This window comes from Botryllus schlosseri, chromosome 7 (genome assembly GCF_051294905.1).
Source record: "Botryllus schlosseri isolate E-star chromosome 7, Bs_hap1, whole genome shotgun sequence".
In the NCBI taxonomy this organism is placed as follows: domain Eukaryota; kingdom Metazoa; phylum Chordata; class Ascidiacea; order Stolidobranchia; family Styelidae; genus Botryllus; species Botryllus schlosseri.
The window spans coordinates 10,557,867-10,574,807 of record NC_137242.1 but is presented as its reverse complement, the minus strand read 5'-3'; the positions used below and the strand labels follow the sequence as shown (position 1 = coordinate 10,574,807).

The 16,941-nt window shown below is 38.8% G+C and overlaps 5 protein-coding genes across 5 annotated transcripts in view; 1 reads left to right on the top strand and 4 right to left on the bottom strand.

Moving 5' to 3' along the window:
- LOC145442556 (prostaglandin reductase-3-like) overlaps positions 1-13,378 on the bottom strand; it is a 95,267-nt gene extending 81,889 nt beyond the window's left edge. The window contains exon 1 of the mRNA XM_080320500.1: positions 13,368-13,378. The gene's annotated coding sequence lies outside the window, so the exon portion shown is untranslated. The remainder of the gene's footprint in view (positions 1-13,367) is intronic.
- LOC145442513 (GATOR2 complex protein WDR59-like) overlaps positions 1-16,941 on the top strand; it is a 458,341-nt gene that overhangs the window by 239,599 nt on the left and 201,801 nt on the right. The window lies entirely within an intron of this gene.
- On the bottom strand, positions 4,749-11,534 carry LOC145442534 (kelch-like protein 21). The gene is made up of 2 exons (XM_080320473.1): positions 9,773-11,534; positions 4,749-4,779 (listed from the first exon to the last, which is right to left on the bottom strand). Exon 1 carries the CDS (start codon positions 11,532-11,534, stop codon positions 9,849-9,851), a length of 1,686 nt encoding a protein of 561 aa, XP_080176599.1. The 3' UTR covers positions 4,749-4,779; positions 9,773-9,848.
- Positions 4,786-9,841, bottom strand: LOC145442540 (kelch-like protein 24). Its single transcript, XM_080320482.1, has one exon. The coding sequence runs from the start codon at positions 6,606-6,608 to the stop codon at positions 4,974-4,976; it is 1,635 nt and encodes a 544-aa protein (XP_080176608.1). The 5' UTR covers positions 6,609-9,841; the 3' UTR covers positions 4,786-4,973.
- LOC145442551 (protein unc-93 homolog A-like) lies at positions 11,516-16,936 on the bottom strand. Its single transcript, XM_080320495.1, has 7 exons — positions 16,784-16,936; positions 16,145-16,294; positions 15,897-16,078; positions 15,169-15,543; positions 13,377-13,611; positions 13,152-13,319; positions 11,516-12,572 (listed from the first exon to the last, which is right to left on the bottom strand). The coding sequence occupies exons 1-7, from the start codon at positions 16,932-16,934 to the stop codon at positions 12,490-12,492; spliced, it is 1,344 nt and encodes a 447-aa protein (XP_080176621.1). The 5' UTR covers positions 16,935-16,936; the 3' UTR covers positions 11,516-12,489.

The window sequence follows — 16,941 nt, the reverse complement described above, 5'->3', positions numbered from 1 at the left end:
AGGTCATATGACTCGATACGTTCTATATCAGGGACGGGCAACTTTTCCAGTCGGCGGGCCAGATATGGAAAAAGGAAACACTTGGCGGGCCGGATATGAAGAAAAAAATGAGATACTTGGCGGGCCGGATTCCTGAATCGATACATTATACGCGTATTTATCCACATATACAAGAATTAATCGTATATTTAACGTAAACTTTAAGGGTGGAGCAAAGAGACCAAAACAGTATCCAATAAATTTATTAACGTAATGTGCGTCAATGAGGCGTCTATGGTCGATCATTGTTGTGTTCTGGCAGGGTTGTAATGACTCGAGTCAGACTCGAGTCACGATTTTTTTGTAACTCGACTTGACTCGAGTCATTTACTTGAAATGGGAAAATGACTCGACTCGACTCGAGTCAATATTTGGATTGACTCGACTTGTACTCGAGTCATTACGCATGACTCGACTCAAGTCATTGACTCGGCTTATTTTATATGACTTGAAGGTGAAGAAATTTGCGAATCACAATGGTTAGATCAACGCATGTGACGAATTCTGTCAACATCGCTATTTGTCACCACTGCTTTCGCTGCACTCGTCTGATATCAGATATGCCGCCGTAAAAACAAAATACAATGGTACATAGTAGCAATGCATTGAACAAAATCATCCAGTGATGAAGAGGTAATAGATCCTCCGCCATCAAAGTACTCAAGAATTTTCAATTATACAAGCAAACAATCGAAGCAAAGTTCAATTAGAGCCAATGAAATGACTCAAATGGTCAAGTAGCCTACTTGGAAGAGACTGATAAGCTCATGTGTATATTTGAAGGCGATGATTCTTTGCATTTTTGGGCGACTAGAATGGATGAGTATCAAATGCTCTTCAGTGTGGTTCAAATTGCTTTTCAATTCCTACATCTAATGCACCAGTGGAACGTGTATCCAGGGACGTGTATCCAGGGGATGTGGATTATTCTAAGGCCACGCCGCTTGAACATACATGTGAATCTCATTTCCACTTTAGTATTTTTCAAGTGTAACTCATTGATTTGATCTGCTGGCTGTGAAAACACACAATACCCTCCGTCCGTTTTGTTAGGTATGTGCATTGTGCACTTGAGTAATAATGAATGGCCAATGTTGTGTGATGTTTGTACAAAAGGGCTGATCAAAAATAACTTCTTTTTTATTGTACTGGGTGGCTACTTGATAAAATTGTTACGTTGCATAAAAAGAACACTGAATCTGGCTGGAATCGATGATATGAGAGGAGAAAATTTTGGATTTGAAAATACACGGAGTATTTTTAGTGAGAAACGATTTCATATATTATGATTACATACTCGCAGTAAGTCGACTATTTTTTCATATCCAAAATATTCCACTCTAATAATTTCGCTTCTTCTGGTCGAAATTGAGCCAAATTTGCTATGAATCATATTTTTACACAATCTAACAATATCATGAGGTAGCCGGTAAAATTCGAAAGTCTCTATTTGTAATTGATCAAAAATATTTTCTCTTAGCATTGTTTTCTCCTGGTTGGAATTGAGCCAAATTTAAGTTCTTTTAGATAATCTAACAATTCTAAGAAGTAGCCTCCTTTTTGATATTTTGTCCTCATTTTTAAGAATTTTTGGTAAATGTAGGGTAAATTCGACTAAGATAACAGTAAATCAGCACTAAAGCAACGCTCCGGCGACCATTTCGGGAGATGAGCAGGAAAGTTGACCTTTTTCTGGTCAACCAACTGATATAATGTGAAAGCAAAACTGTACCTCTACATAAACGTTTATCTGTTGATTCTCTACCAGCTTGTATCTAGACGTGAATTCGTTGGATCTCTATCAGATAGTATGTAGACGTGAAATCGTTAATTCTCTATAAGCTATTTGTGAGCGGTCGTCGATGTGCTCGTAATAAAATTGAATGCTGGTATTTGTGATATATCAGACTGACAAGACAGATATTTGATTTGAAGTTCTAAGATTAGTAAAGTTATCGTGTTGGCGGCCTGTCTCGTCTATCTGTAGCATCGGTAATTGAGGCCAGGAACTGTCCGTTATCTGCCTAAATAGACAAGTGCCAAGACTATGATAGGGACAAAATAAGCATGTTTGGCAAGCAAGGAATTCGATATCACCCAATCAGGATTGAAAACATAAGTTGAACATGACTTCAATACTGTGACTTGGACTCGAGTCATAGCACTATGACTCGGACTTGACCCTTAAAACGGTGACTTGGACTCGGACTCGACTCGGTGATGAATTAAAAATGACTCGACTCGAGTCAAAACCACAAAAGTCGGATTGACTCGTGACTCGGAACCATGTGACTTGGTTACAACCCTGCTGGTTCTTTGAACTCTGGCAGCTGTCTGGCTGCATGACGGACACAAAGAACTAAAGAATAACTAAAAATCACCATTATGCGTGTCCGAAAAAATAAAGAATAAGCTACAGTCACTATTATTTGACGTATAGTAAGCAAATAGTGACCGCGGGCGATATTATCATGTAAGACCGTAACATGTCTGCGGGCCGCTCAAAATCACGTCGCGGGCGGTATATTGCCCGCCCCTGTTCTATATGGCCTGATTCAAATCTCGTACATCAGGACCGCGATGGTTGACAAATATAGGGTTATTACCATACGTCCTTTTTTTTAGTCAACCACCTGTAAACGTGAAGGAAAAAACTGTATTTTGGGCGCTGGGCGAGTTTCTTTAGTCAACCGACCACGGAGTGAGAAAAATTAACCATTTCCTCAAGTTTTTTCTTCGGAATTCTGGGTTTGAAAATGTGTCCTCCTTTCCCGATTCCAAAATATGCTAATCCTAACAAATAGGACTGGTAACTGCGAGTCGTCCTATTTGAATAAACAATAAACATCTTACGTGTACTGTTTAACCTGACTTGAACTATAGGCCTAGATAACTAACATACGGATAGATACGCAACACCCGTCGCCATGCTTACTTGCTCAGAGGGAAATCTCTAAGATAGAAGACTCCAAGATAAGAGGTGGGCCACAGCACATGTTCAAACCGGAAAATGGGCCACGGCCAAGAAAGGGCTGAGAACCCCTGGACTAGATCCTTTACTCCACGACTTACTGTGGTGTATTACGTCAGTGTAATCACGTCTAATGATCATTTCTCAAGATTACTAATTGGTGCCTTTACGTTGCTTACGTGCTCGGAGTTTTCTGTTTGCTGGCTTATTTTGTTATGTGAATAAAGACCCAACACTTACCTCGGTGGTTCATAAAAATTGAATCGAGTCAAAACTTTGAAAGTAAGATTGACTTTTGACTCGGAACCTTAGTACAACCCTGGTTAACGTAACGTTAGTCTGCAAGAATTCTCTTTCCCGGTTTTCGGAAGTGGCCTTGGACGGCTTTAGACGTAACTAATAACCTTAATTTTAGCATTCATATACGGAAATTGACTACAATTATTCATAGAAACAAACAACAACAACAACAACAACTGTCGTCTATTATATTTTTGTGGGATATTTAGAGGTCAATCAGAGCCGCGTTTGGGAATCACCGATTTAGAATCCGTTCAAAGCCTGCTACAAGTTGTTTCTACTAGCCTTCTCATCGCTCCATTCTATCGTTTTTTATGGCATCCTGAAAAGATATAAAATATTAATAAACTGAACTGAACCATAGCAAGATCTCGTGTGCCAAGGACCATTGCTGGTAATCGCAGCACCGCTCTTCTCGTTTTTTATCGATCACCTCGCCCGCTTGAATGAGGAAACGTGTACGCCATGCTTCCCTATATCATCAGATTGCGTGCAAGCATTACGCAATTGTCGTGTAAATCAAGTTCTTTTGCAGCTAAAATAAGTTGCAAAGGATCGGAGAGGGTGTAAATTTGGTTACGAACGGTTACGAAAATACAAAGGGATATCGGGAGGCGGGCCGACACGCAGAAAACCAAAATGGCAAAACTTAGTTTACGTCCAGTGCACATTAATTGGCTACACGAGGACGGAAATTTGGGAGAATTAATTGCTTAAAAATACAGTAACGCCTGAAATGTGTTTTTATGACGCTAGGGAAAGGAATATGGAATAATGTCGAAAACTTGAAGGGCCAAGTGCGCATTTTGAATGCTGAATCAGATGTTGAAGCAGGTTAATATCATTACCGAAATCATTTATCCTGAATACAACCACTAGAGACTAGATGGATTTCGTCTGTAATGGATACGGATCGGCTTGTACAAACAGAACAGTCAAAACAGAACTCTCTTTGTCGCAGATAGTAAAATTTAAGTACAGCGAACACGATCTTGATCCCCCCTCCAAAAATACAACTGATATATATGTGCATGTGCATAGAAAATCTACCAGGATACTATATAGTTCAAAATTTAGTGACAATAGAGACAAATATAGGATATAGTGTGTTACTTTCAAAATTGAAAAAAATTACCGGGATACTTTTTTGAAAATTACAACGTGTCCCGCGTATAGGGTCGATAAGGACAAATATATAGTACAGTGTGTCATTTCAAAATGCATTATAGGTGGGCAAAGAAATTGGAATACCCAAATACGTGTCATGTCAAATATGGTGCTCGAGGCGATTAATATTTAAAAAATGGCCACTGTAGGAACGTCACACAAGACTGATTGTGTTATATTTTAAGTCGCAGCAACACATTTTCAACTGTCTTTATTTTCTAGAATTGCCTGTGTACTAGTCATCGTCGTTTGGCTATCAAAAACTCAACTGTTAGGCAAAACTCTCGGACACTCAATATTACCTGAACTCTAAATGCGATATCAAACGTGACATCATAATTACACTCAAATAAATACATGTCAAATTGGAAAAGATATATTACTGATGGGGAAATTCAACAGAAAAGCATTCACAATGTTCAGTTTCGCTCAACAAGGGCGTTGCTTAATTTGGTAGGATCATTATCACGATTCACAACAAATTAAAAAAATTAATTTACAAACACGATGGCACAGACGCTAGTCCCATAATACTAAAGTCAAAATTTCGATCCACACTCTTCCACACATTCTCATCCAAGTCGTAAGTTTCGACAGACAGGGGGTCCTTCTTCTTCCCGACTGCGAATATTTTATTATTCACGACGCACAGCCTGAATAAGTTTCTGGACGATTTCAAAGGCGACAGCTCCGTCCAAGTATCGGCGTAGATATCGTACGCTTCGACAAGATTCAAAAACGTGCGATGTATCCCGCCAGCCACGTACAAAACATCGTTAAAGACAACTACGGCCGGTGTGGCTCTCTTATGCAGTGCCGGTCGTATAGGACTCCAATTCATTTCTCGTATCGCCAATTTACTAGCGGTATTTACGACATCACCGTTTTCACTTCCCCCTACGCAAAATACGAAATCGGAACTAGCCGCAAGGGATGATTGATCACAGTTGACTTCCGGAGCATCAAAATCCGTCCATTGGTCCTCTGATTCACAGTATTTTTCCATGCACTCACCACCGACTACTAGAATCTGATCTCCGATTGTGATGCAACTCATCCAATCGTGGACATGCGTCATTTTTTGCCTCGTCTCCCATCCTTTATTCGGTTTTGTGATGTCGTAGCGGAAGGTCTTTTTGTTTTGCAGCAGCACGTAACAGTATTTACCTAATATGCATGACGTGTAAAATTTACCGCCATCCAAATCGTCATGCAATGGACACAAAGATTTAGTCTCGCCATTGCTGGGGTCGCATCGTTTCAATTCTTTGTTGCTGAGGTCGAACACTAAAAGGGAGTTTGGTATTCCAGGGAAATGGATTTGTGCCGGCTTGGCTTTGTGCTTTTGTCCTTTCATCTGCGCCGTGTAAAGATCTTTCATGAATTCGCTAGACTCGTAACAAGCCGCTTCGTATTCTGATACATGGAGACCGTAGCTTGGGCTTATTTTTGCAAGATTCGAAGATGCTGTCATCTTGCTTAGATGACATCTGCGATTTTCCAAGTCGGCGTTGATCCACTTTAAAATGATAGCGAGTTTTGAATCTTCGCCATTCGGATTAGCGGATGTTTTATCACGTAGCAGTCTGGTCACGCAGTCAACATCGAGATTTGAAAAGTTTTCCTCCTTGGCAAGGAGTTCGAGATTTTCCAGGGCATATTCGTCGCACGCCGTAATCAGGCCTTCGAGATTGTACATGACCGCGGTTTCACGGATTTCGAAAAACGCAGCAGGATTGAGAAACTCTTGCAGCATCACCGTCACTTGTTCGCATATCTCGTCGAGTTGAAACATACTGGCAGCATGGAGGATATTGTTCATGTTGGTACGCGTAATTTCGATTTCTCCGGTGTACAGAAAATCGACACAACCTTGCACAGCGGCGAAGTTGACATCTCTCAACGTCACCGAACTGTTTTGGTTCTCCATGGTGTCGTGCGAAAGCATTTTGTCGAAATAATCTGATGCAGAACGGATCACTAGGCGGTGGACGGGCAGAGATTTTTCGTCGACTTTGATTGTGAAGTCACACTCGGTGCCGCTGGTCCTCATTTCATTCACTTTCACCATAATTTTCATCCATTGTTTCTTTTTTTCGGGACTTAATCGATTGCCCATTATTTGAGACATAATTTTGTGTTGTTAACTTTCTGGAAATTAAAAACATTCTCATCAATATTGATTATATATTATTAGTAGAAAGTCAAGTGCCGTGCAGTCACACTCAAATTTCAGTACAAACCTCTTCGTGCAAGTTTCAGCTACAACAAATTACTCACACAACAATAGAACTGATGTTTTAAATGTGAAATGAAGCAATCTTGTAAGTAATGGATCGGCCTGTGTTTCCATAAAATTCTCTACATAAAAATAATTGGAAAAAGAAACGCTTTTCAAACTACAGGAGGATACATTTGTATTGCGGATATTAACACTTATCGGAATGGCACCATTGGAGTGTCCGATTACTGGACTATCACGGAAATAGTAGCGCAGAAAAGATGAAAAAAATACACAATGAAATGACCTCAGGCTTGACGGATATGAATAAATCACGGTATAAAACAAATTTGATTACTTGGTAACAGTTGCCTTCCTAACAATAAAGTGAAAATACTAAAAATACTGTTGAGGAACATGTTGCAATCAAAATATCATATATGTCAGTTTATTTCTAAAATGCAGGCAATGAAAGCCAACTTAAATGTTAACACCTCATCTACAGTTGTTCCCACTAAGGTAGTACAGATGTCAATATCAAAATGGGGCGTATCAATCACTGTGTCAATGTAATCGATTACGACGACTTCTGAAATGCGTGATTGTGACTACAGCTAAATCTAACAGTGGTCATGTACGCTTACATGGAAAAATAAGCACGCTTATTTCATTGTTATATTTATTTTGCTTCGTATATCCGAAGAAAATATTACAATTGAGATTGAACTGCATCACGACATTAAAAAGTTTTGAAAATAGTGGTTGCGTCACGTTACGTTGCTGGTTATGTCACAATACGTCTATTGCGCAGCTTCATCGTTACCATTTCTTGCACCCAATAATTTTTTTTCATAGAAATTACCAATAGAGTACGCAGCCACTAAGAAATTTGACATATTATACCGATGTAGCATCAATTTATTAGGGTCAATTACATAAATAAGCACCAATAATACAATGATCAGGTAAGCTTCCTTTTGTTGACGAACTTAGAATTGTGATACATATAAGCCGGTATAAGCGCCACCTTCGCAAGCTGCGATAAGAACTCGACGAAAAACAAGATGCAATCTCGCTAACATGCCAAATAACCAACTAGTCTGGCTGAACGATCAATCAGCAAGTCCGTAATCTCTAACTGAGGTCCGCCGCTAGGCAAAGAGAGCTGCTACCAGCAGAAGACGCCATGATTCAGGCCAGAGATGAAATGCACACATACCATATTACAACACAGTAGGAAATGTCAATTAAGAAAATAAGATGTGGGATAGAAATATGCAGAGGTGCTCAATAATGAAGTACTTCTACTTATAGAAGTACTCAGTACGTTTTGCGTACTTACACTAATTACACAAGTGGTTATGATTTCCCACATCTTTTATTGAAGTTTTCAGTTTGTTAGGGAAAATTAGGCCTAGAATTACATTTTCCACTTACTTGGAAATAGATACTTATCATTGTACTTGAGTAGAAATTTACCATGTTACTTCTACCCGAGCACCAACCATGGCTACTTTGACCCCCTGTGGAAAAATGGTCCACATACTATGCACTGACAGATAAATACAACCTTGCATAGAGTGTGTTCAAAATAGATATGTTAGCAAACAATGCACATTCAATGATCTTGATCACCAACGAAAGCGATCCCGCAAGGGTGTCAAACATACGGCTTACTGGTCGCATCCGGCACGTCGGACGATTTCATTCAGCTCGTGAAACGATCCTGAGTTCATCGAAAAATTGTTACATTATCCAGCACATTTCTAATGTTGAAATTTTTTGCAGGAAATACTTTCATTAAAATATTTCCTCAAGACAGAAAATGTCGAGCATGTTAATTAGGGGTTTTCAAAATGACTTTTTTTTTCTAAAATTCTACTGACTACTTGATAAAATTGTTAGGTTACCTGATTGAAGTCTGTACACCAAATTTGGTTCAAATCCAACCAGTAGCCGCTTTGCTACAGGAGAAGAAAGTTTTTATTTACTATAAAAAAATGAATAAAAAAATTTCAAATTTTTCTGTTCATCGTATGAAATTGTTCTGTTGTCTATAGAAACGAATCAAACGATGTTCACCAAATTTGGCTCAATTCCAACCAGTGGAAGCAAAGTTATTGATGTCGAAAAATTTGGATTTGAATAAAATAGTATTTAGGTGGGCACAACTATAATAAATAATTAAAGAATTGGTCACCGTAAACACTATTTTATTCAAATACAAATGTCAATGTCCTCGTTTACAGTTAAATATCATATATTCCACACAGCGTATACACTGAATACAGCAGAATTCCTATCGAAGTGTTGGATGTTTATCTAGGCTCCTCCTCACCACCTCGTACGCGTAAGTGGTGCTTATGAAAGCCTAGAAGTGGGCCGTGCTACAGGTTGGCAGCTATGGAATAAAAATTAAGAAAATTGGCCAGGTGTAAATGACCATAGTAGTTGACAAACACCATGAATACCACATACGACAGCAATAACGTTGGGTTAACGCCTGATTACAACTACAGAAAAGGGAGCATATAAATATGCCAAATTATATCGTCTTTACCGTCACTGTTTTATCGTTTCTTAACTGTATTCAAACGGTCATTCATCGTATTTTTGCCAATTCCATTGTTCGCGAATGAAGGTTTGCAACTTGCTAGAATAAAACCCCTATGAGCAGTGTATTAATATCTTTATAGGCCTATGCTTGACATTAAAGTATTCAAGTGAAAAGAAAGTGCCCAAGGTAAAATTTTGGAATGAGTTAACTGGTCCGGCACGCGGGCGATTTGAAGGCTTGAATCCGGCCCGCGACGCAATTTGAGTTTGACACCCCTGCGATATAGTGTACTGGGCTGAAGCAATGAGTTACCTTCGCAAATATACAAGTACAATAAATACATTTTCAGGATTCTCATTCAGATAAATACTGGATAAGATGTTGATAAACACAGCCAGAGCTGTCACAACATAAGAAACTTTCTCAACATGATCAGAGTCTATGATTGGCCAAGAATTTCTTGCACAATATATGAAATGGTCATGTTTGTGGTGCCGAAATAATCCTAGTCTATTACATATATGCAGTGTTTGCGTCCTGTCTGGTAGGAACATTAATATGTGTCTTAGCCCTTTTAGATGGCCAATGGCCATCTACAAACAATATGGCACCGACGCCAGTCCCATAATACTAAAGTCAAAATTTCGATCCTCTATCGTCCACTCATTCTTTTCCACGTCGTAAGCCTCGAGAGACAGTGTTTCCTTCTTATTACCAATGGCGAATATTTTATTATTCACAAGGCACAGCCTGAATAAGTTTCTGGACAATTTCAAAGGCGAAAGCTCCGTCCAAGTATCTGCATCGATATTGTATGCTTCGAGGTGATTCAAAAAGGACCCCCTTATTCCGCCAGCCACATACAGAACATTGTTAAAGACAACAGCGGCTGGTGTAGCTCTTTTATATAGTGCCGGCCGTATATGACTCCATTTCATTTCATGTATTGCCATTTTACTAACAGTATTTATGACAATTCCGTCTTTAACGCCCCCGACGCAAAATACAAAATTCGCATTGGCTGCAAGTGATGATTGATTACAGTCGACTTTCCAATGATCAAAATCCGACCATTTGTCCTCCGATTCACAGTATTTTTCCATGCAGTCCTTGCCGACCACTAGAATCGCATCCCCGATTGTGACGCAACTCATATATTCGTGGCCGTGGGCCATTTCTTGCCTGGTCTCCCAGCCCGTTTCCGGTTTTGTGAAGTCATAGCGGAAAGTCTTTTTGTTTTCCATCAGCACATAACAGTAGTTACCTAATATGCATGATGTGTACAATTTACCGCCACCCAAATCGCCATGCAACGGACCCAAGGATTTAGTCTCGCCGTTGCTGGGGTCGCATCGTTTTAATTCTTTGCTACTAAGGTCAAACACCAAAATGCAGTTTGTGATTCCGGGGTGTCGCAATTGGGCGGGTTTGGCTTCATGCCTTTGCATTTTCATCTGCGAGATGAAAAGAGCTTTCATGAATTCGCTAGACTCGTAGCAAACTGCTTCGTATTCTGATATGCGGAGACTGTAACTTGGGCTTATATTGGCAAAATTCAAACACGCGGTCATCTTGTTTAGATGACATCTGCGATTTTCCAAGTCGGCATTGATCCATGTCAAGATAACAGCAAGTTTCAAGTCCTCTTCATTTGGATTAGCGAAAGTTTTGTCGCGAAGCAACTTGATGACGTAATGAACATCAAGATTTGAAAAGTTTTTCTCTTTGGAAAGGAGCTCGAGATTTTCCAGGGAAAATTTGTCGCACGATGTAATCAGGTTTTCGAGATTGTACATGATCGCGGTTTCACGGATTTCAAAAAACACTGCGACTTCGAGAGACTCTTGCAACATGACAGCCACTTTTTCGCAAATCTCGTTAAGTTGAAACATACTGGCCACATGGAGGATGTCATTCGTGTTGGTGCGCGTAATTTCGATTTCTCCAGTGTACATAAAATCGACACAACCTTGCACAGCAGCGAAGTTGACATCTCTCAACGTCACCGAGCTGTTTTGCTTCTCTATGGTGTCGTGCGAAAGCATTTTGTCAAAATAATCTGATGCAGCACGGATCACTAGGCGGTGGACATGCAACATTTTTTCATCGACTTTGATCGTGAAATCACATTCTGTCCCGCTTGCCCTCATTTCATTCACTTTCACCATGATTTTCATCCATTGTTTCTTCTTTTCGGAACTTAATAGACTCTCCATTGTTTTTGACATATTTTTGTTACAAGTTACAATTGCTAGAACTCTCTGAAAATTCAAACACATTTTTATCGAAAACTGTTAGTCATAAGTCCAGTGTAACTTGGTGATATTCAAGTTTCAGGACAAGCACAAATTTTAGCGATGATGAATTATTTACCAACACTGCAATCCGAGTGATGTTAAAAATACGAAATGAACCAACCATGTGATAAATTGGCGTGTCTTAAAAAAAATTCTCACTGTCAATAAGTTGTTGGCAGGAAAACCTATTTTAGAATGCTGGCATATAATCTGGGTAATGCCGCTATTCGAGGGTCACATTATTGGATTGATTTCGGCACAGGAAAGTTCTTTTATGCTTGTAAAATTGGCAAGTACAGAAAAAGTACAATATAAAACATGGTTACATACTTGGATATGGTTAAACTAATAAAAAATATACGAACTGTTGAGGAGCATTTTGCATTCAATGTCAGAGGTAGGCCTATACTTTGGTAATACATAAAATAATGGCCATTAAAACAAAGTAAATTGAAATGCATAGTCACATTTGCACAAATCTTCATTAGTGTACGGCTAGTAAAAAACACATCCACATCCACAGGTATGGTGTCGCTATAATACTGTCAGCGACAAAGTTTTAATTACTGTCAAGGCTGAAGCAAATGTCAAAAACATGGTTGTCACACCGGAGGCAGTTATTGGGCAAATCCGCTATTTTGATGAATGAGGTATGTTAGCAGAGTGACACAGTCATAAAAATTATGAAACATTGTAAAAATAATCCCACATCATAAAAATCCCAATGAGAATGTAATAGTGTTCCAATCATGCACGAAATATATCAAGGAAAATACAAATCAGGCATACAGACTGCTAGTACTAATTATTACCAGGAAAAGGAGAATATGCCATAACATGGATAATACTGGGAAGCTGGAAGTAAGTTGAAATGTTTTCAATGGTCAACATGAAAATGGATGATATCCACTGGCTGAACGGGTAACTTATCCAAAGTTTATAAAGCAGGATCGTCCAATCTTGGTGTCATATCCTCTGCCTTGGACTTCGGTGCTTGTCTATTGTAGAATTCGGCAAAAACTGTATTGATCATGAAATATCAAACTCAGTTCAACTTAATTGTACTACATAGACATATTTGAACAGCTTCTTGGAGGTACAGAACTTCAATATACAACTGAATAGTATATTCATATTGAAATGAACCCGAATATTTTCGGCTGACTCTCGTCAGGGGTAATTGTCAGCAACTAGTAGAGAATTCAAAAGAACATCGTATATCAACAATCGTAGCACAAAATATGACGTCACCAGCATGAAATGCCGAATACGAGAGCGTTCAATGTACTATTTTTAGATGATACACAAACTCTTTTTGTTGACACAGTCTTGGCTGGTGTATTTTGATAAAAGTCGACTCCAAGGCACACCAATGAAAGTGTTAAAGACCCTTTCCGAGTATGAGACATCTGTTGTCTCGATAATTTTTCGCACAGGCGGGATTATCCAACAAGTGACGGCCATTGCAGAATTTATGGCCTTTGATAGTTCTACATCAATCTTGAGCGGATGAGTTAAGGGTGAGCTTTTCACCGAGCGTGTTCTAATGAATCTAGGGACTGTTTAGTTTAATCCAGCAATAATTTTGTATAGTCTTACCAACAAGAGCTGTTCCCGCCAGTATAAATCCTAGGTTCAAGTATATTCTCGAAGAAACGCATAAGATTCTGCTGGAGCCCAAGCCCAGCGCGAACCCGAATGCTACAAGAATGTTCAAGCTAATTAGGACAATGTCCTGGTGTTTTGGAAAAAAGTCAATGTGAGTCACTGTAAAAGAAAAAAGAATATACTTGACTTAATGAAAACATAGTATAGTAATACAACCATTTATGATTGTTTGCAGCATCCCATCTACGATCCCAAAAGTCCCGAATACGGCAATTATTGAAATAACATCATGAGGTCCAGGTGACCATCGCATAACATAGGCGTAATTTCCGCAATCCATAGCGCAACAGATCAGAAATATCGGTACACGACCAATTTGTCTCCCGAATTTCCCAATCAGCCATGAAAATATCGCATCAAAAAGACCATATGCACACATAAATATTCCGACCTGAAAGAAAATGAATTCAAGCGTGTGTCGTAATATAAAATACAATGTCAGTAACCATTGGAAACCAAGAACGCAGGAAGACAAGGACCTCGTTAATTCTGCATACACAAACTACATCGCCAACGGATTATAGAGGCTGATTGGAATAAGTAATAGAAACTTCACTTGGCAGCAATGGTGAAACACTGCTTTTATGGTAGATACAGAGAATTCAATCACAATAACAGTCTGCAAATTGCATCGAAATAATACGTTCAAGGTGTGGACAGTAAGGACTTGATTTACACACTTTTACAGGGGTTCAACCTTTGGTACGCAAAGGATATTCAGGTGGCACACGAGAAGCTTCTGTTTTGTTCACAGAAACCTGGATGCAGAGCTCTAAACTTTGTTTTTCTGGCTTTGTTTGCAAAAATATTAGCATGCACTTGAACATCACGTAAAAACATCAGAACCGACTAGGTGCGCAAGCAAAAGACTTTCAATGCGGTGTTACTAAATTGCACGCGTGATCTCATTAAATTTAGTTGTGATACTGTAGTGTTATTTTAGTAGACTAATAGTATTCTTCGGAATATAACATAACTCAATCAAATTAGTTGTTCCGCAGGAAGTGGTACTCGTGGAATGAGATTGTAAAAAGGTCGGAGATTGATGAACTAGGATCTAGCATTCTACCATTACGCAGAGACGGCAATCCAACCAAATCTCGAAGTAGTATTATTATTAGCAGTTTTCAAACTTTTGGAGAAATGAATTCGTTTTGCAAACAAATTATCTCAAAAACATCTAAATTACTTCTCGTTATGTTGACTCAAAGCAGGAATTTAATTTCTGATGGAGTCGGGTTATGATACGCTCGCCTTTAGGATAGGGTCGTCATATGTCCTTTTTTCCCAATCGCAAAATATGGTAACTCTACTTTAAGAGGTTTTGACAAGAAATCGAAAAGATCCTCCGAGGATGCCTAAATCTCCCCCTTTTTGTCAATCCGTTCTTCTTTATAGTTTTGATAGGCAGGCGATTGCACAGACACATCTAAAAACGCGCGGAAACCGGATGTTGATGTCTAGAGGGTGCAGATTTTGAAAGATCTATTTTTAGTAAGCACAGAACAGAACAGTATTATGTTAGAACGGGTTTTTTGGAAGTCGAATCGGAGAAATAACCTTTTTTTTTTAGGTTAACAGTATTTGTAGTAAAAATTTTCAAATTACCCGTTACCTCGTCTGATTATACAAGTTTTGTGATTCGTAAAAAGTGTTCTGTTTGCCGCATCTCAAAATATAGTAATCCTACCTTGAATACGTTGCTTCATAGTTGACTGGGTTGAAATGAGGGGTCAGCAGGGTCAGAGTCATGACTCGTAAAAAGATTCAGTTGCCATTTCATTGACATTAACAATCCAGAGTATATTTGTATAGAATGAAATTAACAGTAAGCTGAATCAGTTTGCTTACTGAATTGCATATGGTATATCCAAAAAGCAGGCATTGACATGATAACTGATTGAAACAAGGATATACAATTTTAGTACCAAAAATAAACTAATTTTACCTCTCCTTCTGAGTCTTGAAGATTTTCTGCTTCTCGAGATTCAAATGGCCTATTTTGCTGGAAATAATTCGCTTTCTTCTTAAAAACGGCATCGTTTGGCACTAGATACGCTTGAATCAGCACGGCTATAGCAACGAGCACAAAGTCCACTGCCAGAAGGACATAAAACGACCTCGGATTGAGAGGTCTGTATTTTGCGAGAGATTCTTCGATGATAGTTGCATTCTGGCAATCTCTGATTCCACAGTGTCGATAATCTCTGATTGAGGTGGAATTACATAACGAATTGTTGGTATCGCAGTTAGAGTTGTCACTTGTAACAGCAATTGGATCGAACCCGTAAAGTAAAGCGTATGACATCAAGTTTCCTAACACCTACAAATTAAGCATAAATGCATAACACGTTCAGTGGAGCCTGCAAACCATAATCAGAATGTTTTACTAGATCAATACCAGACTGTGATCAACTGGATCGTATTTTTGTCACGCCCCACGCCAAAACATTATTAATCTCAATGGTCTCGATGGTTTCTCATTGCCTGTGCATTCTCATAATTTTAACACATTTATATTGCTATCTGTTAGCAAAGCTGGGTATTTTGTTGATGAGCTTCACCACGTTGTTTTGACTCCTTCCTACCCGATCATTGTATTTTCATCTAGTGATATTTTGAACTGATAAAAATATCAATAAACAAATGAATGAACAAAAAGAACCAACTACTCACTTGAGAACTGTGAAAAGTGGTGAAGAAATATCCGGAAAAGGCTATAACGTGACGGTCTATATTCTTCGCAGTTATTGATGAATACAACTTCGCATAGAGTACATTCAACATTGACATGCTTGGCCATGTTGCACATTGAAGGATGAACATCAAAATTGACGTAGGCAATAGCGTGTAGTACGCTGAAGCAATGAGTTACATTTGTGAATACACAAGTATGTTAAATACATTTTCAGTATGCTTCTCACCTGGATATATATTGGATACGATTAGAAGAAAAACAGCCAGATCCCCCACAACGTAACATATTTTAGCACCGAACTTCCTTAGCATGATCAGAGCCAGCGATACACTTAGTAGACCTTGGATGATATACGAAACGGCAAAGGTTGTGGTACCTGGAGAAAATGATTTGGTTAGCATCTTGACGCATGATTTCTCCAGAGATATTGACACCATCCGAATCGCTGGCAGTTTGCAAGGTGAAGGAAGTGTACATATTGATGCAAAGAGGGTTAAAGTATTTTAGATACTATTCACAAGCATATATCTCATTTCAATTCAGTATAGTTTTATTATGAGTAAAATTAAAAAGCATGTGTCTCGAAAAGTAGGCTACAATAAAGAGGGTTTTGGGACGATGTAATGTATTTTGGTTGAGTCTACTTTTGATGACGAATCTTGAAGCAACATGGAAATGCAGCAGAGCCAATAACAAGTAATTATGGTGCTTGTGGGACAACACTGTCTATTACATATGACGAGATCAGTCATAAAATGCAACAAATCATAACATATCATGCAACTTTCTCAGGTGTCTGATATAATCAAGCATAGTACTCTAATTAGCATTCCAAAGATGATGAAATTGAAACTTGACGCCTTACCTAGCCCACCTTCCACATTAATGCTGGATTGTAAATTATATATTGATCCATACGCAGCCCAGCAGCAAAAAACTCCAATGTTGTAACCGATGAAGGACTGTTTAATATTTTTCAGTTCAATTTCTTTATCGAAAATGTTCAAACTAGTCATTATAAAA